The sequence below is a fragment of the Danio aesculapii genome, chromosome 8, assembly GCF_903798145.1.
Source record: "Danio aesculapii chromosome 8, fDanAes4.1, whole genome shotgun sequence".
NCBI lineage: Eukaryota > Metazoa > Chordata > Actinopteri > Cypriniformes > Danionidae > Danio > Danio aesculapii.
The window spans coordinates 2,552,973-2,580,471 of NC_079442.1; the positions used below are offsets into that span (position 1 = coordinate 2,552,973).

Consider the following 27,499-nt stretch of genomic DNA (forward strand, 5'->3'; position numbering starts at 1 on the left):
TCTACAGACTGTACGTTCAAGCAACACAAGTGTTCCAAAATAAAAAACATGATGATTTCTCATTCTCAATCACTCAATAACATTTGCATTTATTAGTTTCCATCAATTAATGGTGACCGATCTAACTATCAATACAGCAATAAAACAATAAAATATAAATAGGGCAAATATTATAATATACAATCAGAAATAAAAGTGTGTTTTGACATAAAATATGTGTGTGTATATTGTATATTTATTATGCATATAAATATACAGGCGGCGCAGTGGGTAGCGCTGTCACCTCACAGCAAGAAGGTCGCTGGTTCAAGCCTCGGTTGGACCAGTTGTGAGTCCTAATGCCCCAGTAAAACTGAAGGGGACTGTCAGTGGGCGGCTCTTTCGGATAAGCCGTTAAAATGAGGTCCTGACTCTCTGTGGTCATTAAAAATCCCATGGCACTTCTCGTAAAGAGTAGTGGTGTGACCCCTGTGTCCTGGCCAATTCCCTCTCGCCCCTTAACCATCATGCCCTCCCAATCATCCCCATCCACTGAATTGGCTCTATCACTGTCTCTCCTCTCCATCAATAGCTGGTGTGTGGTGAGCGCACTGCCGATGTTGTCCTGTTGCATCATCCAAGTGAAGCTGCACACTGGTGGTGGTGTGGAGAGACCCCCCTCATGATTGTGAAGTGCTTTGGGTGTATGTTTAAAATGTTTAAATATATGTTTAAAATGTGTATATATATATGTTTAAAATGTTTATATATATGTTTAAAATGTGTATATATATATGTTTAAAATGTTTATATATATGTTTAAAATGTTTATATATATGTTTAAAATGTTTATATATATGTTTAAAATGTTTATATATATATATGTTTAAAATGTTTATATATATGTTTAAAATGTTTATATATATATATATGTTTAAAATGTTTATATATATGTTTAAAATGTTTATATATATGTTTAAAATGTTTATATATATGTTTAAAATGTGTATATATATATGTTTAAAATGTTTATATATATGTTTAAAATGTTTATATATATATGTTTAAAATGTTTATATATATGTTTAAAATGTTTATATATATGTTTAAAATGTGTATATATATATGTTTAAAATGTTTATATATATGTTTAAAATGTTTATATATATGTTTAAAATGTTTATATATATGTTTAAAATGTTTATATATATATATGTTTAAAATGTTTATATATATGTTTAAAATGTTTATATATATATGTTTAAAATGTTTATATATATGTTTAAAATGTGTATATATATATGTTTAAAATGTTTATATATATGTTTAAAATGTGTATATATATATGTTTAAAATGTTTATATATATGTTTAAAATGTGTATATATATATATGTTTAAAATGTTTATATATATGTTTAAAATGTTTATATATATATGTTTAAAATGTTTATATATATGTTTAAAATGTGTATATATATATATGTTTAAAATGTTTATATATATGTTTAAAATGTTTATATATATATGTTTAAAATGTTTATATATATGTTTAAAATGTTTATATATATGTTTAAAATGTTTATATAAATGTTTAAAATGTTTATATATATATGTTTAAAATGTTTATATATATGTTTAAAATGTTTATATATATGTTTAAAATGTTTATATATATGTTTAAAATGTTTATATATATATGTTTAAAATGTTTATATAAATGTTTAAAATGTTTATATAAATGTTTAAAATGTTTATATATATGTTTAAAATGTTTATATATATATGTTTAAAATGTTTATATAAATGTTTAAAATGTTTATATATATATATATATATATATATATATATATATATATATATATATATATATATATATATATGTTTAAAATGTTTATATATATGTTTAAAATGTTTATATACATATATTCATTCATTCATTCATTTTCGTGTGTTCTTTTCAAATTATATATAAATTTAAATATATATGTAACAAAATTGTTTTGTACAGTTTTGTTCCTATGTATGTGTGTGTATCATATAATTGTATTTGTTTGTATCATACACATAAATAAATAACACACATATGTTATGTCACAACAAATGTTGGATGCTGTTAATTGCGATTAATCTTTACCCTATTGTAAAAAATATTTTAGAATTTTCCCCCGTTTATTTGTGATTTTGAATTGTATTAGGGGATCTTGATCTTTCTTTCAACAACTTTTAACCTTGAAAAGTTCCCAAAAGTGACTTTTATGAACATTTGTGATGGTTTGCAGTGCTATAAAGTCTGGGTTGGTGCTGTATATTACGCTACACAAACCTTGTAATAAGCTGCCAGTGCATTTTCTGTTATTTTACAGACTTATTTGTCTAAATATTATTTTTTATACATTATATTATTCCAAACTAGTCAAATGTCAATAAACGTCACTTTGTTAAACTGGAGAGTTGAATTTTCAACACCAAAAGTCAACAGAACAGAAATCAACATCCCATAATGCAATTCACAATCATAAATAAATGGAAAACACTTGAGAAACACCAAATAATTAATAATATTTAAAGTGTACATAAACGTAAGCATAGCTGTTTTTTAATATACACTGGCCCTTTAAGAGACGCCCTTGTAGCTCCAGCCAGCAGGTGGCGATAGGCGCATGCGCACAGATACAGTTTCACCCGCAGAAAGAGACGCTGCGTCGCTTTCAAACCGCCGCGGTTTGTTTTGGTTTTGACGCGCTCGACTGGGAGGGCGGATTTTATTATTTATCGGTCTCTGGAGTAGAAACCACGACAACAGCCCTAACGAACAGGTAACCAGCCTTTTACTGCATTTAACATAATAAAAGTTATTTAAAAATAGTATATCAGCTCTGAACCGCTTGCTGTGGCTTTGACAAAATCATATTCATGTTGTTGTTTCAGTCACGAATACATATTATAATTAATATGCTGAGATTTGAGGAATATACTGGAGAAACATGAACTAGAAACACGTTACTGTACACTTTTGCATATTATATTTATATGTATTGGTCGTCAGACTTTCATTCTTACAATAGATGTGTTACTTTGAAGATTTTCTTATCCACAAAATATCTATTGAAATCTTATTACACGTTATTTACAACAATAGTTCTTTACAATACGTTTATTTTTCATATTAAATGCGATTAATTTAACTTAAAAATGTTTTACTTGAGTGTTAAGTGTTATATTTAATTTAATAACTTGTATTTGAATTTTTTACTGTTGAATGTGTACTGACAAAAATATATGCTAAGCTAAAATATATAAATACTGCTGGTATTTCTATTGAAACTTCTATGTCATTTATTTAAACGTTTACAATTAAACATTCATAATGATGAAGCTTCTCTTCAGCTCATTTAAAGCAGTAACTTGCAGTTTAATACTGAATAACAAACAGTTAAAATGATAATCGACTAAAATCAAGCGAAATATATGATAAAATAATTTAAAGCAAGACAAAGCAATATTAAAATGATTAAGAATAATCATACATTTTGAAGTTAGTCAAGTGAACAAATCATGAATATTATCTGCAAGTGGGTTAAAGATGAGGCGTCTGAAATTAAATAGATTTTATATACATCCTAAATGCAAGTAAAATGTCATCTTTAAAGTTTCAAATTACTTTTGTGACATTAAAATTTCAATGTGAAATAATGTTCAAATAAATTTAAGTGTTCATGTAAAAAATTAAACAACATACTTTTTTTTGGACTTGTGCTTATTATAAAACATTTGATTATGCTTTTATTTATTTCAAATGTCTTGCTGAGAAGAGCAACCAACCCTTAGTAATTGGATAGACGCAACTATTGAGATCTACACAATGGAAAAAATCACTTTTGTCGTCAATTTAAAGACGGATATATTCCTGAGGAAATGGGTTGAATATATTTTAGTTAGAAGACCCGACTTTGTTGCTATAAATGAATAGAAAATGATGTTCTGATAGATAAATATATGCTAATGTATGTACATGTATACGGTTGTACTTGCTCATATTATAATGTGTGACATTCCCACGTGTATAATGAAGATGGTCAGTTGAGATTGTTCTGGAAGGAATTATATTAGGACATGTGTTCTTACCCTGGATGTAAATAGTGCTTTATTTTCTATTTATTTTTGATTACTATATTTATTTGATCTTTTTCTTATAATTTTTTATTTTTCTTCTTTCTTTATGCTGTTTTTCATTTTATAACCTACAAAATTTGAGTACTACTGTGTAGTAAGTTCACCTGACAATAATGTACGTAATATTTTACACCACTTAAATACTGTGATACCAATGTACCCTGAAATGCTGTATGATTGTACTCAATTAAAAGTTCACAATAAACATAAAAATTATAAAAAAAATCTAATGTCTTGCTGAGAAATGGGTTAAACCCAATAATGAATAATTTGGGGCCAAACTGTGCCTCTTTATCCTTTAATAATATTGACTTTTAATTCCTACTCATCATATTCTTGTTCTAATTATGCCAGACTATAAACCATAATTATATAAATCAAAGTTAAAATACAGTAGTCAACATTCAAAGTGAATCAAAAATGTTTTGATTTGTCCTAGGACAAGAATAGGTGTGTTTTAATAGTTTTATGGCAACTTTGATAAAAGTTGATGATGCATTTCAAAATGTTGGCTACTGTTTTATGGTGGGTAATAGATTCAATTTTGGCTCAGAAAAAAATTGACATCAATCTACCAGAAAATTAAACAGGACACATACTAATGCATTGATTTTTTATTTATTAATTAATTTTTTTAAAGCTGTATGTAACACTTATATTCCCGCTCGTACATGAAGAATAAGTTCAATATCTTATTTGTGTTGATTTAGGCTGCGTGATGCTGGAACCGGCACAGAGCCGCCGGCGAGGCGCTCAGGATTTTGAAGGCTACTATGATCATCTGTGTGCGGCTCAGGGTTCAGCTCCTGTCCGAGCGCTGAAAGCCTGCCTGAGTCGAGGAGTGCTGGAGTTTAACCCGGATCAGCTCAGCCTGGCGGACTGGACTCCTGTACTTTCAGCTCTGGCCATCAACAAACACCTCCAGCAGGTTTCCATCAAGAGCTGCCACCTCCTCAGCACCGGAGCGCAGAGTTAGTCAGCAGTCACAATATCTGTACCAAATTGACCCTTTTCACTTTTCTGGGTTTCTCAGCAGCAGAAGTCATCATAGTTGGTGAACTCAGAGCACCGTGAATGGAAGAGTACACAAATGGAAGAGTAAATAACAAATAGTTAAAGTTTTTTTTTTAATAGCATGAATTGTACATGAAAGGGCCCATAGTTGACCTCTTTTTTATGATTTCATATTAATATTATGGATCTTCTGAGTGTGCCAGTTTAGGTTCAGTTTAAAACACAATTCAGATTTTTTTATTATAATGTGTTAAAAAGTGTCATGTTGGGGGCGTGTCCACAGTTCGCTGATTTAGGGGTGTGTTGATTCACATGTAGATTAGTTTCGGCTTCCCGCCAACGTAACAAGGGGGCGGGGCCATGAGCTCACCCGCTCTGTGTTTGCAACAGTCTGACAGGAAGACTCAGAGAAGCAGCAGGAGTGAGAGGATCAGCATTCAGTCGTACATGTACGACTCGGACACAGACCAAGCAGAGAGTACAAAATCATTTGTGTCTTTGTACAGTTTTACAGCCAACTGTGTGCTAGTTTCAAGTGCCGAGCTTGTACACAGAAACTAATAACCATGCACACTGAATTAACTTTGACTGAGGCACCGGATGCGCCGCCCGAAGCCGCGACACGGCACACCAGACACTCTCTGTGGCGCGGCAGAGACATGAAGTGTCCTGAATCATCGCGCCACGCATTTTTGAATTCTAAACATAGGTTTCTGCAGCGGTCCGCGGCGCCCAGCCGTCGACTTGAGTGTACCCTGATAGAAACCGATGTTTAGAATTCTGAAACGCATGCTAGTTAAGATCACAGGGAGCTTCTATGATCGCGAGAAATGCAAACGGCTGAAGTATAAGGTAGACTCAATGAGAAGCACACATGTTTGCAAACCTACCTAAAGATACAACCAATAATTCCGATTAGAGCGATAATGTGGAGAATATTGATCTTGTGTTGAGCCCAATGAGCCTTGCATCTAAAAATAGAGCTAGCGTGTTCCTTTAGTGATATCGCTTCGACTCACGCTGAAAATGGCGGACGTGAATCAACAAACTGAGGATATGATGACGCGCCTGTCAATCAATATTGGTGGGCGGGGGGACCGCTCTCCTACGTAAAGTTGTGGTCGGTTTGAAAACCGCTTCAATTGATCCACCGTTTTTTATGTTGTTAAATTGAAAAAAAAAGCACTGGGTGTGCTTATATCACCCCAATATGATGGTCTATACACCATACATGCACATATGTCTGTCCAAACAGCTTGAAAAGTAGATTTTTTACCATAGGTTCCCTTTAAAATAAAGTGTGACCGACCATTGTGCCAAAGCTGTTTTGGTTCATCGAAGCTCAGTGTTGTGAGTCTAGTTATGTCTTTGTCTTTTCAGATACATACAGGACTCATAATAAGAAGAAAACCCCTGCGATTCACTCCAAGGCTGTGAGTCTTCAGTTGTGTAAGGCTGTGCAGAAGTGTCTGTGTGAGTCCAGCAGTCTGAAAACCCTTCAGCTGCACGCTCTGCCATTGAGAGAGAGAGATCTCACGGCTCTCACAAAGGTGAAACATTCGAGGAAAATGTTCAGCTTCTGTCTATGGAAATGGCATACAGTGCCTCAGCATATAGTTGAGGTCAGAATTATCGGCCCCCATGTATGTTTTTTCCCCCGATTTTTGTTTAACGGAGAGAAGTTTTTTTTTTCAGCACATTTCTAATCATAATAGTTTTAATAACTCATTTCTAATAACTGATTTCTTTTCTCTTTGCCATGATGACAGTACATAATATTAGACTAGATATTCTTCAAGACACTAGTATTCAGCTTAAAGTGACATTTAAATGCTTAACTAGGTTAATTAGGGTAAAGTTAGGGTAATTAGGCAAGTCATTGTATGACAGTGGTTTGTTCTGGAGACAATCCAAAACTAATATTGCTTAAGGGGGCTAATAATATTGACCTTAAAATGGCTTTAAAACAATTAAAAACTGCTTTTATTCTAGCTGAAATAAAACAAATAAGACTTTCTCCAGAAGAAAAAATATTATAGGAAATACTGTGAAAAATTCCTGAATCTGTTCAACATCATTTGGGAAATATTTGAAGAAAAAAAAAAAAATTCACAGGAAGGCGAATAATTCTGACTTCAGCTGTACATTAGATTAGTCAGTACTGAAGCCAAATCTGGAGCTAATCTAACAAAATAACTTACTATAGTGGTCCAAAAATAAGTAACCCAAACTACCATAGTAGGAAAAAATATCAAATAAAAATTTAAAAAGAGAAAAAAAAATCAAGAAAAACAAAACAATATCTAAAATTGAGTTCATTTTTGCAATATTGTGCATGAATTTAAATGTATTATCTTCCTATTTCTAAAGATGTGCGGTGACTAAAATATAATTTTAATAAATATATCAGTTTAATAAAACAGTTTTGTTCAGATGCAGTAAAATATGAGACTTATATTCTCTCAGAAATGGATAAAAATATTCAATTTCAAAATGGGGTGTACTCATTTGGGATGTACATGTCTGTGTCTGTCTGTCTAATTTCATTGTTTTATATTTAATTTAATTCGGTTTTTGTAAGTTATTTATTTGTTTAACGTAACTTGATTAGTTTTTTTAATTCAATGCAGAATGATTGGCTTTTATTTTATTTAATTTGATTAAAATTAAGAAGGCGTGGCTCAGTGGTTAGCACTGTCGCCTCACAGCAAGAAGGTCACTGGTTTGAGTCCCGGCTATGCCAGTTGGCATTTCTGTGTGGAGTTTGCATGTTCTCCCGGTGTTGGGGTGGGTTTCCTCCTGGTGCTCCAGTTTCCCCCACAGTCCAATTACATGCGCTATAGGGGAATTGAATAAACTAAATTGGCCGTAGTGTATGAGTGTGTGTGTGTGTGTGAATGAATGTGTGTGTGTATGGGTGTTTTCCAGTACTGGGTTGTGGCTGGAAGGGCATCTGCTGCGTAAAACATATGCTAAAGTAGTTGGTGGTTCCTTCCACTGTGGCGAGTCCTGATAAATAAAGGACTGAGCCGTTAAAATTAATTTGAAGTAGATAGTGAGTAATTTAAAAGTATTTGTTTAATTGGATGTAATTCAGTGTGTCTTATCTTTTAAGTTATTTGATTTAATTATATTTAATTGAATTTATTTTAACTATTTTTTTATGATTTATTACATTTTAAATGTAAGTTTATTTAATTCAAATGTATGTAATGTATGTATTTATTATTAATCTTATTTAACTGTTGAATATTGTTAAAACATGCAAAAATGTTTTATGATTTATTTATAAAATTATTATTTATTTATTTATAAAATGTTGTGTCGTAAATTATTTTAAATGTTTTATTTTATTTAATTTTTCATTTAGGGTTTAGCTAAGAGTGTGTCATTGGAGCATCTTTCTTTAGCACACTGTCCAATCGGAGATCAAGGTTTGGAAGGTGAGTTAAACTATGGATAAATGATGTCATTTTACATTGGAAATTAGAGTGCATGTCACTTATAATATTTGAGAATTGAGTACATTTTGTACATAAGCGACCGATGCTGAATTATTAGTATTAATGCAGAAAACCCTTCTGTTTATTGTTCTGTTATTCAGTCATTTGTCAGAGTGTGAAATATTCATCAACAATTAAAGGAGTGGATTTTACTTCCTGTAATATTACCTGGCAAGGAGCAGAACATATGGCGAACATCATAAAGGTATAAAGGAGCCTTCATTAATAATATTCATTCCTGAAAACTGACTGTAATTAACCTGTGATTTTTATTTTATTTATATATTATAAATGTCTTTATTGGAATTATATAAACAAGTATGAAGAATGCAAGAGTACAAAGAATTCCAGAACATTCATTTCTTTAAGAATTGGCAAAAAAAGAGAGAGGAAAAAATGCAATAAACAATCCCCAACTCCTATCCACACATGGTATAATGCAGTGTTTCCCACTCCTGTTCCTGAAGGCACACCAACAGTACACATTTTCAACCTCTCCCTAATCAAACACACCTGAATCAACTCATCATAACATCAGAAGAGACTCCAACACCTGAAGTTTATGGGTCAGTGTTACAAACCCCTGATGTTAGTCCAGGGGATGGTGGGGTTTGACATTTATTTGTAATTAAAGAGCCCATATTATGGGTTTTTGAAAATGCCCTTCCATGTAGTGTGTAACACAGCTCTAAGTGAAGTGAAATATCCAGCTAAGGCTTAAATCTGTAAGTGTACAGTTTTTAAAACTATTGATTCATCTATAAAAGAGATCGACTCATAGTGCTTCAAACGAGTCGTCTTGATAACGAGTCATTAGGTGTTTCGCGATGATGCAGCCACGAAACACAAGCCTCGCCAGTAGTTACGCGCGCAAACCAGGGAGATTTGAAACCTGCGGCCCCGCCCACTAACACAGAAAAAACACTAGACACACACACACAGACGCCGCCGGTCGAATGAAGTCACGCTGTGCTCAGATGGATAATATTGACAGTCTCTACCCAAAGATGAGTTGTTAACCTGGTACAGTACACGCGGTTACTCTTTATATTCTCTTATCACATGTAAGCCACGTTAAAAACGCGACGCGTGCCACTTTGTTTACGGATTTAACGTTAAAGGCTTTTGTGAGCTCGCGTTCCACTGCCGTTTGTCGTTGCTATGGCGATCGATCGTAAGCTAGGAGACGGGAGACTCGTGTCACTTTCCCTAGTTCTTCTGAGGAGCGTTGTGTGTGTGTGTGTGTGTGTGTGTGTGTGAGAGAGAGAGAGAGAGAGAGAGAGACTCGCGTCGCTTTCCCTAGTTTTTCTGAGGAGCGTTGTGTGTGTGTGTGTGTGTGAGAGAGAGAGAGAGAGAGAGAGAGAGACTCGCGTCGCTTTCCCTAGTTTTTCTGAGGAGCGTTGTGTGTGTGTGTGTGTGTGTGTGTGAGAGAGAGAGAGAGAGAGAGAGAGAGAGAGAGAGAGAGACTCGCGTCGCTTTCCCTAGTTCTTCTGAGGAGCGTTGTGTGTGTGTGTGAGAGAGAGAGAGGGAGAGGGAGAGAGAGAGACTCGCGTCGATCTCCCCAGTTGTTCTGAGGAGGGTTGTGTGTGTGTGTGTGTGTGAAAAAAGCCTTACACTATGAAGCGCGTGTGCACTGTGACTACTTTTATATAGTTGATTACCAGCTGGGCATTTCACTCTGTCTCGTGCTGAAGCCTGTCACTGTCGACCAATCGCAGCAGGCTGTCATCGGTCCAATCAGCGCAGATTAGCTTCGCGCTGAGGAGGGGGTTGGGAACAAATGAATCGCTGAACGATTCATATGGGAGTCGTTGGGATAATTAGGTAAAAATAAATGCAGATTATAAGACCATCAAAGTGTTTTATGACCTTGCATGCATATTAGACTGTTGTTGGAGACCCTTACAACCTAAATATGACCCTATTTCATGTATAATATGGGCTCTTTAAAATATATTTATACCAACAGTAAATAAGTGCCAAAGACAACCAAAATAATACCAAAATTGTGATTTTTATTTATGTTTCCCAAAGTGAACAAAAACAACGAATAAATTCAAAATAAAGAAAATAAAGTAAGGCAAAATAAACTATTTACAATATTTACAACACTGAGACAAATACAAAGACAGGAGAGCTGGCAGAAGGGACGTGGGCGGCGCTAAAGAAACGAAAAGAACAAAAACCCAAACTAAATCTAACTTCCCAGAAGCATCTAGCTAACTAACTATGTGAAATAAAATAATTAGCACGCGAAGAGTCTTCCGAGTCGTGACTGTCTACTCTATCTATCTATCTAAAAGTACAAGGGGTGGCGCTCGCCCCTAACCTAATGTACTATACAGAAGAGTAGTCCTAAGTGTTGCAAAATGTATGTCACGTGACCTTCTTACCTGTCCGCTTCGTCCAAGCCTCATAAACAACGTTTAAACAGAGAAATGGAGGGATCTACGAATAACAGACGGATAACGTGCACACAGAAACGGGCAACAACAAAATACACAGTTAGACGGGTTTTTTCGTGAAGCAACGCAACAAGAAAACAAGACAAGAAAGGGAAAAGAGAGAGAGGGGCTGGTGAGTGGTCTGGCGCGCGCTTTTATGGAGGATGGTCTTTGCTTATTGGATGTGACGTATGAATGACGTAACCGGGGGAGAAATGACTGACAGCTGAAGAGACCAATGAACGGAACCTGTGAATATATGGGAGAGCAGAGCGAAAGAGAGAAAACGCAAACAGAGCACAAATAACACAAATATGTAACAGTCAGAAAAGGGAGACATCCAAAATATGTACTGTTGGTGTGCCTTCAGGAACAGGGTTGGGAAACACTGGTATAATAGTCTCAAATTTCGCCAATACATTTCTCATATGTTACACAAAGGCGCAATCAATGTTGTTTCAGCTCATCTTGAATAAGTAGTTTGAACAAAATGGCTAACGTCCTTTTTTTGAGTGTAACATTTGACAAAAATGAGCACTTTCATTAATCTGAGGATTTATGCCACATTACGAACAATTTACACCATAGGTCTCAAACTCAATTCCTGGAGGGCCGCAGCTCTGCACAGTTTTGCTCCAACCCTGATCAAACACAGCTGATCCAAATAATCGAGGTGTTCAAAAGAGTCATGAACACCTTCATTAGTCGGATCAGCTGTGTTTGATTAGGGTTGGGGCAAAACTGTGCAGAGCTGCGGCCCTCCAGGAATTGAGTTTGAGACCTATGATTTACCATTCGTCCTACTCGCGTTTTGAAGAGATGTTGCAAAAGCTATTTTCTTCCCTATTGCAATGCTTATGGAGCAAAAACAGCTGTGAACGGGGCTTGATTTTGTCCTTGAGGAGTTGGTTGGATGGTTGTGGCTTGTTATTGGTGGATCTCATGTGAGTGACATTGAGCCCGCCCTCATGCCAGCAAACACCAATTAGAGAATAGAACACATCAAAGAGAACACATTGTATGGAAAACAATACAACATTTCATATTAACAATAAGTCTCGTCAGTGTTGACTTTATAGTGATTTAAAGGGACAGTTCACCCAAAACTGAACACGCTGTCATCATTTACTTATCCTTTACTTGTTTGAAACCTGTTTGAGTTTCTTTCTGCTAATAACATGCTAATTCGTGCTAGTAACATGCTAAATCATGCTAGAACTATGCTAGAAACATGCTAATTCATGCTAGAATCATGCTAACAACATGCTAATCCATGCTATAATCATGCTAGTTACATGCTAATTCATGCTATAATCATGCTAATTCATGCTAGATAAATGCTAATTCATGCTAGAATCATGCTAATTCATGGTAGAATCATGCTAGTTGCATGCTAATTTATGTTAGAATCATGCTAGTTACTTGCTAATTCATGCTAGTAACATGCTAATTCATGCTAGAAAAATGCTAGTAACATGCTAATTAATGCTAGAATCATGCTAATTGATGTTAGCAACTGCCTAGCAACCACTCAGAATACTTTAGCAACTGCCTAGCAACAACCTAGAAACATGCTAACATATATGTACTTATCTATGCCGACTGTTTCAAACTTCATAAAAACTGCTTCAGTTATTTACACTTTAAAACGACTTCAAACTTTTAGACTCGGCTTTTCAAGCCACCATAAAGTTTGTCCTCAAACTTTAATATCTAGTTATAATTATATATTATATTAGTATAATTATATATTTACATATATAAAAGCTGACTTCCGCTGTATTTCTTTTTTCATACTATGTAAGTCAATGGTTTTCATCTTTCTTCAAAATATCTTCTTTTGTGTTCAACATTAAAAATACTCATTTAGGTTTGTAACCACTTGAGGGTGAATAAATAATGAGTATCTTTTTGGTAAATTTTTGGGTAAACTATCCCTTTAAAGGGGCGACGCAGTGGCGCAGTAGGTGGTGCTGTCGCCTCACAGCAAGAAGGTCGATGGTTTGAGCCTCAGTTAGCATTTCTGTGTGGAGTTTGCATGTTCTCCCTGTGGGATTCCTCCAGGTGCACCAGTTTCCCCCACAAGTCCGAAGACATGCAGTACAGGTGAATTGGGTAGGCTAAATTGTCCGTAGTGTATGAGTGTGGATGATTCCCAGAGATGGGTTGTGGTTGGAAAGGAATCCGCTGCGTAAAAACGTGCTGGATAAGTTGGCGGTTCATTCCGCTGTGGCGACCCCTGATTAATAAAGGGACTAAGCCGAAAAGAAACTGAATGAATGAATATCCCTTTAAAGGGGACCTTTTAGGCCCCTTTTTACAAGATGTAAAATAAGTTTCTGATGTCTAATGAGTGTTTATGTGAAGTTTCAGCTCAAAATATCTCACTGATAATGTTTTATAACTTTTTGTAAAAGCCCCTTTTAGGCTTTATTCCTAATCGTGGCGTTTTGGTGACTGTCGCTTTAAATTTAAATGAGATTGTGCTCTTTTCAAAAGAGGGCGGAGCTACAAATGCCTGTGTCAGCATAGTGGCAGATTTAAAAACAAGACTAACTTCCTATGCTAATGAGGGAGAGATTGTAACTAATGGGCGGGGTTTTCCCCCTCTGATTACACAAACAAAGGGAGAATGTCAATCAAAGTGTTTCTGCAGAGTGTTTCTATCAAGTCTGATTATAAAAACTAAAATATATCAGAAGCTGGTTATATTGACAGAGTGTTGACGTAGAAATGTGTTTAAACCCCTTATAAAAGTGATTCTGCGTAATGGGTTCCCTCGTGTTGCTAATGTGTTGTTCAGCACCAGGCGATGCGGCGTCACAGTACGGCGTGGGTGGAGACTCTGCGCTACAGGAGGGCGGAGTTTGAAGCCATGAACGGACTGCGCAGAATCACTCTTAATGACAACATTCTCATTGGAGACAGAGGGGTTTCGGCTCTTGCTCGGGAACTCGCAGAGGACCTGTGGGTCAAAGGTGGGAGAACCCACTCAAACACTCACAGATATATTTCGGTAGCTCAAATACACACACATACAGTTGAAGTCAGAATTATTCGCCTTCCTGTGAATTTTTTTTTCTCTCTTTTTCAAGTATTTCCCAAAATGATGTTGAACAGATTCAGGAATTTCTCACAGTATTTCCTATAATATTTTTTCTTCTGGAGAAAGTCTTATTTGGTTTATTTCGGCTAGAATAAAAGCAGGTATTAATTTTTTAAAAGCCATTTTAAGGTCAATATTATTAGCCCCCTTAAGCAATATTAGTTTTGGATTGTCTCCAGAACAAACCACTGTTATACAATGACTTGCCTAATTACCCTAACTTTACCCTAATTACCCTAGTTAAGCCTTTAAATGTCACTTTAAGCTGAATACTAGTATCTTGAAGAATATCTAGTCTAATATTATTTACTGTCATCATGGCAAAGAGAAAAGAAATCAGTTATTAGAAATGAGTTATTAAAACGACTTAGAAATGCTTAGAAATGTGTTAAAAATAAAATTAACTTGAATTAAATTGACTTTTTTTGTCTTTCTGTTAAACAGAAATTGCAGGAATAAATCTAAAATAATTCAGGAGGGCTAATAATTCTGACTTCAGCTGTCATTGTTATGTTCCTGTAGCGGTGGACCTGCAGCGCTGTGGGATCTCTAATGACGGAGCTCAAGTTCTAGAGCAGATGCTTCAGTCCAATTCAACTCTATGCGTGCTTGACATCAGGAGAAACCCGCTTATAGGTAATTAATACATGTTCCTATGGTTACTTACTCTTTTTTTTTTTTTTTTTTTAAAGATCACTATTTTATTCAAATTATAACACATTCATTCGTTTTCCTTCGGCTTAGTCTTTTAGTTATCAGGTGTCACCACAACGGAATGAACCGCTAACTTATCCAGCATATGTTTTACGCAGCGGATGCCCTTTCAGATGCAATCCATCACTGGGAAACACCCATACACTCTCACATTTGCATCACACATACTCATACACTATGGCCAATTTAGTTCATCAATTCCCCTATAGCGCATGTGTTTGGACTGTGGGGGAAACCGGAGGAAACCCACATCAACACGGTGAAAACATGCAAACTCCACACAGAAACGCCAACTAACCCAGCCAGGACTCAAACCAGCGACCTTCGTGCTGTGAGGCCAAAGTGCTAACCACTAAGCCAGTGGTTCCCAAACTGGGGGTCGCGACCCCTGCGGGGGTCGCAGAATAATTTCAAGGGGTCGCGAGTTATTTAAAAATTGTGTAATTTTCAGTGATTATAATAAATATTTTTCAGTATTACAAGTGAAAGCTAATATTTTCAGATTTTTAAAAAGATATTACTAATTCATAAAGTATTTAGGACACATTCGGGCAGAATGCATCTTTGTACTTGGAACGCAGCGCTCAGGAACAGTTTAAAACTGTTGTCATGTCAACTTGCCGCAGTAAACAAAGCCTTCAAGGCTTGCCCCGCCTTCGCGCTCCTCTTATTGGCCCACTGCTCTAAGAACTGAACACGAATGATTGGTTAAAATCAGCTGTCAATCACTCAGTCAACGCCTCCTGTCTTCAGATGACAGGAGCTACAACCGCGAAAATGTAAAGCGCTGAAGACGAGAGAATGAAAACAACACTGACAGATTTTGTCTTAGAAACACCTAAAGCTACAAATATTGGCACATCTGATTACTGATCATGTGCTGAATGTTAATCCACCAGCTATACTTATTGAAGAGTGGATAAAAGACCTCCATTGGCTTCAAGTCTGCTATGAAAATAACTAGCATTCACTGTAAAGTCTGTGGGATATCTTTTGGGATATCCGTCCGTGTATCTTTTGGTCACTCAATTATGTTATAAAAATGTCTTTTCTTGTGATAACGGGATTTCATTAAGACATATTTTCCTCACGCATGCATATTTATTTTTTTGCTTGTTAGTTTTGATTAGTGTTGATTTTCAAATGCATTAAATGTGTTTATAAAACGTGTAGTAACAGTGCGATAATTGGTGGAAGCCACTAAATTTTGGCTGGTGCGCCTACATTTTTAAAGTTAGAAGCACCAGTGTTACCAAGCAAAAATGTTAATTTCGAGCCCTGTAATCTATAGTAAATATAGTTAAAATATTGTGAACAGCTTAAAAAAAAAGCTATTTTTATTGTTTGTATATGCTTTGGTAGTGGGGGGTCGCGAGTTCTTGACGATCTTACAATGGGGGTCGCGGGTTTAAAAGTTTGAGAACCACTGCACTAAGCCACCGTGTCGCCTTCTTTAAAATAACTGAATATTAAAATATTCTGCATAATGTTAGATCAATACAAATATAATTTAAATAATAATAAATTAATGCATTTTAGAAGACCATTTAATGATATATTTTGATATTTATTTTAAACTTAGTTTATCCTGTGATTGATTAATGTTAATGTCCTGTGAACTTTAACCTCCTAGGGCTTGAGTGGCCACATACATGGACAGCACATTTCAGCTCTTAAGTGGCTATTTAAAATGCTTTGAATGTTTTATATTTTATTACAGATTATTTTGTTATTTTTAACTGTCCAAAATGGGGAAAAAATGTCGTTTTTACTCTCTGATAGTCAAAACATTTAAAAAAAAATAAAATAAAATATATATATATATATATGTTATATATGCATTCAAAAACTGTCAGGAAAAAGTGTTTTATGTAAATTCGGACCATGAATCCACATATATGGACATAATTTTTCTCTAAAAGTACATCGTATCAAAAGATAATACTTAGGTTTTTATTCTAATTAGGTTCCAATGAGCCCAAATAGCAAATAGAAATAAAAAATGCATGTAAAAAAACACCTTGGGCCTTAAGAGGTTAATTTTCAGGATGATTGCTTGCATGATCCATCAGAAACGATGCTAATATGTGGATTTTTTTTGCAATGTTTTTTATTATCATCATTATCAATGTTGGAAGTGTTTTTTCATTTTATTTTTATGGAAACTATATTTCAACATTTATTTCAAGAACTTTATTTATTAATTTAACATCAGCATCATTTATTTGAAATGGAAATATTCTGTAACATAATAAATATATTTATTGTGACTTTAATAATCAATGTTAATGCATTCTTGCTGAACAAACGTAATGATTTCTTTAAAAAAAAAATTGAGGTGAATTGATTATGAGCCGTATTTAAAACATTGCAAAATTATTCTAATATTAAATGCATATTCTGAGAAAAAGACAATGTTTTTTACCTTAAATGCATTTGTACCTATTGTAGGAGACTCTAGCACTCACTTTAAAATACCATGTGACCTACTCTTTAATTAATACCATGTATAATCTGGACATCAAGTTAGAACTACAAATCACATTGACACTATTTGTATTATACTTAATTAGTATAACATATGCCTTGTTATACTCTTTTCTTATTTTTCAGATAACAACATGGTAAAAGCTGTGCTTAAAAAAGTCCTCATGAACACCAAAAGCCTTGACTCACAGGTCTGAAAACGTTTGCATGTTATAGGTATTTAAAAAAAGTCCTTTAATGTTGTCTACTGAATGTAGTGAATATAACTCAGTGTAACTGTGTTGTGTTTTAGTATCTTTGGCTTAAACCTCCGTCTCCTAAAGACACTCCTGATCAGTCACGGCAGTTTCGGAGGAAGAACGCAGGAAAAGCTACATATCGAATTGGTATTTGCAGTGTTTTGGATGTTTGTTTTTGCTGTGAGATGTTTGGGTTGATTTGCTGGAGTGTTTTTCTTGTTGTTCTCCTCAGGATCTCGCCGATCGTCTTCTGTAATCTCAGTATTTAGGCCTCCTCGGCCCGGGTCAACAGGATATATCCCATGGCGTACTGCTGCACGTGCCGACTTACAAAGGTGAACATGGAGATATACTTCACTGCAGAAATACTTCACTGAGTACATGAAGAATAAACTCTTTCCATATGACTTTACATCGAGTGATTAAGAATGTGTTTTTGTTCATCTACAAAGAGGTGCATCGCGGGCTGATGGAAGAACAGACCAGAGTTTTCAGGTAAGAGCTGTTTTACTTAGAGCGGTGACGAATTTTTCTTTCTCACTAATCTCTCTTTAACAGATTCTGAGTTTAGTTTTTAACAGCAGATGATGCTGCACACTTTACAAACAGCCGTACTTTGTTTGTGTTCAACTCCTGACTAATACCAACCTCAAATAATCATTAAAAAGTTTAGGAAAAGTTTATTACAAGAGTGCTCAAAGTGAGCTGTGTTTACATTAATCTTGTGACATAAAGCCAACTTACATTACTCTCCGAACACTAATTTAAATCTAGCCTAGGACGCCATCTGCTGTTTAAAACTAGCCTAGACCACCATCCACTGTTAAAAACTAGCTTAGAGCGTAATCCGCTGTTAAAACTAGCCTAGAGTGCCATCTGCTGTTAAAAACTAACCTACATCGCCATCCGCTGTTAAAAACTAGCTTAGAGCGCCATCTGCTGTTAAAAACTAGCCTAGAGCGCCATCCATTGTTAAAAACTAGCCTAAAGTGCCATCTGCTGTTAAAAACTAACCTACATCGCCATCCGCTGTTAAAAACTAGCTTAGAGCGCCATCTGCTGTTAAAAACTAACCAACATCGCCATCCGCTGTTAAAAACTATCCTAGAGTGCCATCCGCTGTTAAAAAAACTAGCATAGAGCACTATTCGCTGTTAAAAACTAGCCTAGAGCGCCATCCGCTGTTAAAAAACTAGCCTAGAGCACCATCCGCTGTTAAAAACTAGTCTAGAGCACCATCTGCTGTTAAAAACTAGCTTAGAGCGCCATCCGCTGTTAAAAACTAGCTTAGAGCGCCATCTGCTGTTAAAAACTAGCCTAGAGCGCCATCCATTGTTAAAAACTAGCCTAGAGTGCCATCTGCTGTTAAAAACGAACCTACATCGCCATCCGCTGTTAAAAACTAGCTTAGAGCGCCATCTGCTGTTAAAAACTAACCAACATCGCCATCCGCTGTTAAAAACTATCCTAGAGTGGCATCCGCTGTTAAAAAAACTAGCATAGAGCACTATTCGCTGTTTAAAAACTAGCCTAGAGCACCATCCGCTGTTAAAACTAGCCTAGAGCACCATCTGCAGTTAAAAACCTAGCCTAGAGCGCCATCCGCTGTTAAAAACCTAGCCTAGAGCGCCATCTGCTATTAAAAACTAGCCTAGAGCACCATCTGCGGTTAAAAACTAGCTTAGAGCGTCATCCGCTGATTAAAAACTAGCCTAGAGCGCCATCCGCTGATAAAAACTAGCCTAGAGCGCCATCCGCTGATTAAAAACTAGCCTAGAGCGCCATCCACTGTTAAAAACTAGCCTAGAGCGCCATGCGCTGTTTAAAAACTAGCCTAGAGCGCCATCCGCTGTTAAAAACTAGCCTAGAGCGCCATCCGCTGTTTAAAAACTAGCCTAGAGCACCATCCGCTGTTTAAAAACTAGCCTAGAGCGCCATCCGCTGTTAAAAACTAGCCTAGAGTGCCATCCGCTGTTTAAAAACTAGCCTAGAGCGCCATCCGCTGTTTAAAAACTAGCCTAGAGCGCCATCCGCTGTTTAAAAACTAGCCTAGAGCGCCATCCGCTGTTTAAAAACTAGCCTAGAGCGCCATCCGCTGTTTAAAAACTAGCCTAGAGCGCCATCCGCTGTTTAAAAACTAGCCTAGAGCGCCATCCGCTGATAAAAACTAGCCTAGAGCGCCATCCGCTGATAAAAACTAGCCTAGAGCACCATCCGCTGTTAAAAACTAGCCTAGAGCGCCATCCACTGTTAAAAACTAGCCTAGAGCGCCATCCGCTGATAAAAAATAGCCAAGAGCGCCATCCACTGTTAAAAACTAGCCTAGAGCTCCATCCACTTAAAAAACTAGCATAGAGTGCCATTTGCTGTTAAAAACTAGCCTAGAGCGCCACCCGCTGTTAAACTAAGCTCAAAATCGATTCAAAGAGAATAGTGTTGCATTTAAAAATTTTCAGAAACGATGCAAAAACGATTTCTCTGACCATTTTTCTTGACAGCTCTACTTTTACTGCTGCATTGCTTTATGTAAATGATACATTTATTCATTCAGACACTTTTTTTTGCCAATCTTTTTACAAAATTAGCTCTGCAGTTTTTTTATTGTCAATGTTAGTCAATTGTTTAGAAAAAAAAGAAGTCTTGAGAAGTTTGAGGATTTGACGCTGTTTTCTTTCTTAGAATGCCACCTCCGTGCAGGTGACTATAGAGACGGAGTCAGAGTCTGAAGACGTGGAAGCTAAAGATGTACAGAGTCCTCTGGAGAAAATCACAAGCTACCAATTCAGGCGACTACAGACTGAGAACAACCGACTTAAGGTACCAGAGTAAAGGCCTGTCCAGTAGCTGTACTGTTTGTAGTAAATGAGGTGGCTTGTTAAGATAAATCAGAACACAGTTTTACTTTACGAGTTCAGACAGCATGATTTTAGCCCTGATTTTGACAACAGGTTTAGAGAAATCGCTGACAAATGCCTGAAATCACAGGCAAACCGGTGCTCGTATACGTGAGTGACAGTCACACAGTGCGAACTATCAAAGTTGCGATCTGAGATAATCACAGATGAGTCGCTGACACCTGTGAGATATTTGACATGCTAAATATCTGGAGCTGTCAGTCATTTCAATCATGCCATGTGAAACGTAACATGAGCAATTACCTAGAGCCAATGAGAGAGCAGCATCCACTAGTATGGGTATCTGCAGGCCAGCGGAAGGATAAATGAGGGAAAACGAGTGTAGATTTGGCAGGAGCACCCCTTGTCAGTTTTGATGTGTCTGAGCAATTCCACAACTGAGTTGATAAAGAAAAAAGTTGAGGAGAAATTGCGAAGTCCCTTCAAAGGCAGTTGAGCAAAATAAGTAGATTTTCGACCCCACTAAAGGCTTATTTCTCATTATGTAGTTAATAACAAAAGATATACTGCGTGACTTCAATCATTTGTGTCTTTGTACAGTTTTACAGCCAACTGTGTGCTAGTTTCAAGTGCTGAGCTTGTACACAGAAACTAATAACCACGCACACTGAATTAACTTTGACTGAGGCACCGGATGCGCCGCTCGAAGCCGCGACACGGCACACCAGACACTCTCTGTGGCGCGGCAGAGACATGAAGTGTCCCGAATCGTCGCGCCACGCATGTTTGAATTCTAAACATAGGTTTCTGCAGCGGTCCGCGGCGCCCAGCCGTCGACTTGAGTGTACCCTGATAGAAACCGATGTTTAGAATTCTAAAACGCATGCTAGTTAAGATCACAGGGAGCTTCTGGGATCACGAGAAATGCAAATGGCTGAAGTATAAGGTAGACTCAATGAGAAGTACACATGTTTGCAAACCTACCTAAAGATACAACCAATAATTCCGATTAGAGCGATAATGTGGAGAATATTGCTCTTGTGTTGAGCCCAATGAGCCTTGCATCTAAAAATAGAGCTAGCGTGTTCCTTTAGTGATATCGCTTCGACTCACGCTGAAAATGGCGGACGTGAATCAACAAACTGAGGATATGATGACGCGCCTGTCAATCAATATTGGTGGGCGGGGGGACCGCTCTCCTACGTAAAGTTGCGGTCGGTTTGAAAACAACTCCAATTAGTCCACCGTTTTTATGTTGTTAAATAGTCTATACACCATACATGCACATATGGCTGTCCAAACAGCTTGAAAAGTAGATTTTTTACCATAGGTGCCCTTTAAAGGACAAAATTTTATTACAAATAATATATAAATATTCAAATATTTCTAGATTTGACTACTATTTTTTTTCTTGTGTTGTGAAGAAATAATCTAATTATGTATGGAAAGCATTGTCAATGCACCGTGATGCACCGAGATATCGAATTGAACTGAATCGATGGCATGATAATCGTAACCGAACTGAACCGTGAGACCAGTATGGGTTCACACCCCTGATTTCTGCCATGTATAGCTGTATTTTCAGCATCATTGTTCAAGTATTCAGTGCCACATGATGCTTCAGAAATCATGTGTGAGGCACAAATATTTCGTAAAGGGGACCTTTTTTACAAGATGTAAAATAAGTCTGTGATGTCCCTAGATTGTGTATGTGAAGATAAAACTAAAAACACCCCACAAATACCTGGTGTAAAGTACCTGGTGTAGTACTTGTGATTTATTATTACTGTTGTGCTTTCTTTCTTTTTACTGTCATTATTACTGTCATACTGTCTAGCATTGTTGTCACTCCCTACCACTGACTGCTTTCTTTTTGTTTTATTTATATCTATGATACTTGCTTCATTTATTGACTGTTATTGTCCCTTATGTATGTATGCAATTAAACATGTTGTTGCCGCTGTCTGTCTGTGTGAAGGATAAAGCAGTGCAGTTCCTCTTCTCACCCACAGGTGGAGCTGGAAGAGTGTCGTCTGAGGCTGGCAGAGGAGAGAAACACCAGACTGAAGGCCAACTCTCGCCTGGTGGAGGTACAGCAATCCCCGCACACTTCAGAAATTAAAGCTTGTCTGTGTGTATGTAAATGTGTATGTAAATATGTGTGTTCCTATAGCTGGAGCTGGAGAACGAGCGTCTGCGCAACATGAATCAGTCTCTGTCTGAAGCCCACATCAGCTCCTCTGTGCTGGAAGATGAACGAGTGCTGGAAAGCATCGAATCCTCCTTCCACAAATTCCACGCTTTTCTAGACCTGCTGAAAGACGCCGGGTCTGTCTGTTCTCTAAAATATATAACAGATTATAGATCTATCTATCTATCTATCTATCTATCTATCTATCTATCTATCTATCTATCTATCTATCTATCTATCTATCTATCTATCTATCTGTCTATCTGTCTATCTGTCCGTCCGTCCGTCCGTCTATCTATCTGTCTGTCTGTCCGTCCGTCCGTCTCTCTGTCTGTCTGTCTTTCTACACATCTATCTATCTATCTATCTATCTATCTATCTATCTATCTATCTATCTATCTATCTATCTATCTATCTATCTATCTATCTATCTATCTATCCATCCATCTATCTGTCTATCTGTGCGTGAATATAGCCAGCCTCTAATGGTAAAAATGAATTGATCGTACTGTACGTGTCATCTATTTACTTTTCCTCAGTTGTTTCCAAAACCTTTGTGAGTTTTGTCTTTTGTTGAACACAAAAGAAGATATTTTGAAGAATGGTGAAAACCTGTAACCATTGACTTCCATGGTATTTGTTTGTCCTGCTATGGAAGTCTCACTTACAGGTTACAGGTTTTCATCATACTTCAAAATATCTTCTTTTGTGTTCAGCAGAATAAAAGTTTATAAAGCACTTGAGGGAGAGTACATAGTGAGTAAATGTTCATTTTTAGGTGAACCTTCCCTTTAGGGGAGGGCGCTGTATTGTATTTTGGTGATGTAATGTTTTGTGCCTTTTCTCTTCACCAGTAAAGGTAGTGATTGTGAATGTGTTGTTGTCTGTTAGATTGGGTCAGTTTGCGTCTATGGCTGGAATTGAGCAGTCAGACTTTGGTGTTGTTGGTCGTCCTCAGCTTTCCTCAACGGAGAGGACACACACCGGCCCACCGAGACATGAGGACAGGAGGACTAGTTCAGCTGTGAGTCCACAGAAGACACAGTTAAAATTATTTATTTATTTCATATACAAGTCAAAATTATTCGCCCTCCTGTGATTTTATTTATTTATTTATTAGCATAGGATGTTAGTCTTGTTTTTGAATCTGCCACTATGCTGACACACAGGCATTTGTAACTCCGCCCACTTTTAAAAAGAGCACAATCTCATTTGAATTTAAAGCAACAGTCACCAAAACGGCACAAAGCCTGAAAGGGGAAGTTATAAAACATTATTTGTATGATATTTCAAGCTGAAACACCACATACACACTCTAGGGACATCAGAGACTTATTTGAGATCTTGTATAAAGGGACATAATAAAATAAAAATATACTACTTAAAATGTTGTGTTCCTCTAATCACCACACAGACTGCTGACGTCCCTCATCCCGAATCAGGGACTCATCCAGAACCTCCTGATGACACTGAAGATCTTCCTCAGTCTCGTCCCCATCAGCAGGAGCTTCTCCATCCAGTAATCTCGAGTAGATCCTCTCCAGCTTTACAGGCGCTGGATCTGAGGGCTGGATCTGGCTCTGGAGGATCCGTCAGCAGCGTCAGTCTCCAGTCCAGAGGCTCTCCGTCCTCTAGATCTGTGTACTCCAGAGCCTCCAGCGTGTCTCGCTCGGGTTCAGACAGACCGAGCGCGTCTGGAAGCCAGAGAAACACTGCTGGATTGATCGGGTTTTGAGGTAGATCAGCTTCAGAGATGTTAATTAAAGGGGCAGTTCACGTAAAAATTTTAATTCTGTCATCGTTTACTCATCATTTACTTGTTCTAAACCTGATTGGGTGCCTTTCTTCTGTTGAACACAATTATTTGTTTATTTATTTCACAATAAGGGACAGTGTACATTAATCAGGGTTCCCTATAAATGTAAATGTACCCAAATTAGCCCAAAGACCATTAGTTTTCATTGGTGGTCCCTTAACCAGATGTTAAAGGCCATACCAATACAAGTGAAGAATGCTGGGAAAAAATTGTATTCATAGTCATAGTATTTTTCATTCTTACTATGCATGTCAATAGCTGCCCTTTTCCAACATTTTTTAAATTATCTTGTTTTGTGTTCAATAAAAGAAAGACGTTCATGAACGTTAACCACCACTTGAGTGTGAGTGAATGCTGAGGAAATGAAAATTTTTCGGGTGAACTATCTATTTAAAGAAACACTCCACTTTATTATGTAAATATGCTCATTTCACAACTCCCCAAAGTTAAACAGTCTAGTTTTTACATTATTTAATCCATTTAGCTGATCTCTGGTTTAGCTTAGCTTAGCATAAATCATTGAATCAGATTAGACCATTAGCATTTCAAAAAAAAAAAAAAAGAGTAATAATCAAGTAACTTTACTGCCATACCATGGCTGCAGCAGGTGCAAGGACATTACACAGTGCTTGAATATAGCCCCAAACTCTTTGGTTTTTTTGAGCGAGATGCTAATGGTCTAATCCGATTTAATTGACTATGCTAAGCTAAGCTAAAAGTGCTCCCACCAGACCCGGAGATTGGCTGAATGGATTTAAAAATGGTAAAACCCAGCTGTTAACTCATGGAGAGCTGTAAAATGAGCCTTTTTACAAAAAAGTGGAGTCGTGTGTCCAAACTCGGTGCTGGAGGGCCATGTCCTGCAGATTTTAGCTCCAACTTGCCTCAACACACCTGCAAGAATGTTTCTAGAACAGTTTCCCAACCCTGTTCCTGAAGGCACACCAACAGTACACATTTTCAACCTCTCCCTAATCAAACACACCTGAATCAACTCATCAGAACATTGGAAGAGACTCCACAACCTGAAGTTAATGGGTCAGATGAGGGAGACATCCAAAACATGAACTGTTGGTGTGCCTCCAGGAACAGGGTTGGGAAACACTAGTAAGAGCTTAATTAGCTGTGCCAGGTGTGTTTGATTAGGGTTGGAACTAAACTTTGCAGGACACCGGCCCTCCAGAACCGAGTTTGAACACTCCTGCTTTAAGTGAAGAGTTGCTCATCTAAATAGCTGCTGTCATCTTGATCTATCCAGGGTTTATTACCTGTTAAAATCCTGTTAGGTGTTTCTTTGTTGACATTCCAGGTTCAGGATGTTGTTTATTTACAGATGTTAATGTTATCTGATTTTATTTATAGTGCTTTTGCTGTTCTTTGACTTTTTAAAGCCATAGTTCACCCAAAAATGAAAAATCACTCAGCATTTACTCTCCCTCAAGCGGTTCCAAACCATTACCAGTTTCTTTATTCTGTTGAACACAAAGAGTGAAAGTCAGTAGCTGTTTATTTTCTTCTAACATTCTTCAGAATATCTTCCTTTGTGTTCAGCAGAAAACTGAACTCAAACCTGTTAAGAACGAGTGAGTACATTATGACAGAATTTTCATTCATTTTGAGTGAACTATCATTTTAAGGTTATTAGATTATCGTACGTGAATTTTAGCTTTGTAAATTTTAATTGACTTGATTAATAATTGTGAAAATTGTGCAGTTTTTTTTATTTGGAAATAAATCAGTTTTGTACATACCCTGTGATGCTTTTAATAATAGAGTAGACATATGCTGGGATTCATTAATTCATTATTGAACAGGTGCAATATTGATTTTGTCGACACTTCAAAATACGGTTAATAATTATTTATTATTAGTTAAACTTTTAGAGTGCCTTTTAAAAAATTCTTTCATCCTTTTTAGTCTTTTTAAAATGACCAATCAATAATATTAGCAGTAATGGATATGATGTAACACTTTGTATCTATTTTTAAAAATCACATATGAATTTGATCAGTCTGATAATCTGAACAATATGATTTATACAAAATAAAAGACAATGTGATGAAAAGTAGAAAAGAGATCTTCCTGAAAACATCCTATGAGGTAATGATATCGTCAGCAGATGTTTATTCTGATCAATAAAGGTCTTGGAAAACACATCTAGCAAAAATCTGAAAGAAAATAAACAACATAATTATGAATGCCAAAGTAATGGATTAAAAAAGTCTGAAATGTGCACTCAAAAAAGAAAAAGATAATTAGAAAGGTGTAAAATCGGATAATCGAGTAATGTGATTGTGATCAAAAATACATAATAATGTGATAATAATATTAATAAGAGTTATGACGAATAATAATGAATATAGAAAATATAGCAATAGAAATTTTATGATTACAAATATAATACGATTAGTATAATTCATTTTCCCTTATTCATTAGGGGTTGCCACAGTGGAATGAACCACCAACTCATCCAGCATATGTTTTACACAGCGACTGCCCTTTCAGCCACAACCCAGTATTGGGAAACACCCATACACACTCATTCACAACAGCCAATTTTGTTTATTCAGTTCACCTATAGCGTATGTGTTTGGAGATGCCAAACCGGGACTCGAACCAGCGACCTTATTGCTGTGAGGCGACAGTGCTAACCACTAAGCCACCGTGCATAACTTGTAACTATAAAGTATTAATAAAATACGTTTATTTCTTAAGAATACATTTTGGATTCTGGATAAAATACAGTTTTGACACTATTTCCAACTAAATACTGAGTTTGTAACTCGTTTAACGTTCAAATTCTTCGATTGTATTTATAAAAACATTTATAAATATAAGCATACTTGAAAACTACACCTAAATGTGTTAGAAATGTTTTACTCGAACTAACACACAGCAATAAACACAGAAATAGTCTGTTTCTCCCCCCTCAACAGTTGTGTAGTGTGTATTTATTTCATCTGGTGATATCTCGAAA

General features: G+C 36.3%; 1 protein-coding gene across 1 annotated transcript; it reads left to right on the forward strand.

Annotated features, from left to right (window-relative positions):
* The first annotated feature begins 2,678 nt into the window (after positions 1-2,678).
* cep78 (centrosomal protein 78) lies at positions 2,679-26,195 on the forward strand. The gene is made up of 16 exons (XM_056464607.1): positions 2,679-2,796; positions 4,864-5,124; positions 6,548-6,717; positions 8,538-8,610; positions 8,772-8,875; positions 13,918-14,092; positions 14,743-14,856; positions 17,548-17,612; positions 17,714-17,807; positions 17,893-17,995; positions 18,113-18,155; positions 20,340-20,477; positions 22,528-22,605; positions 22,689-22,843; positions 23,598-23,730; positions 24,121-26,195. The coding sequence occupies exons 2-16, from the start codon at positions 4,872-4,874 to the stop codon at positions 24,439-24,441; spliced, it is 2,019 nt and encodes a 672-aa protein (XP_056320582.1). The 5' UTR covers positions 2,679-2,796; positions 4,864-4,871; the 3' UTR covers positions 24,442-26,195.
* The last annotated feature ends 1,304 nt before the right edge of the window (positions 26,196-27,499 follow it).

Coding starts and splice junctions, on each gene's coding strand:
- cep78 (XM_056464607.1), top strand. CDS start 4,872: ATGCTGGAACCGGCACAGAGCCGCCGGCGAGGCGCTCAGGATTTTGAA. Junction 8,611..8,771: donor CGGAGATCAAGGTTTGGAAG/GTGAGTTAAACT, acceptor TCTGTTATTCAG/TCATTTGTCAGAGTGTGAAA. Junction 17,996..18,112: donor GCACGTGCCGACTTACAAAG/GTGAACATGGAG, acceptor TCATCTACAAAG/AGGTGCATCGCGGGCTGATG.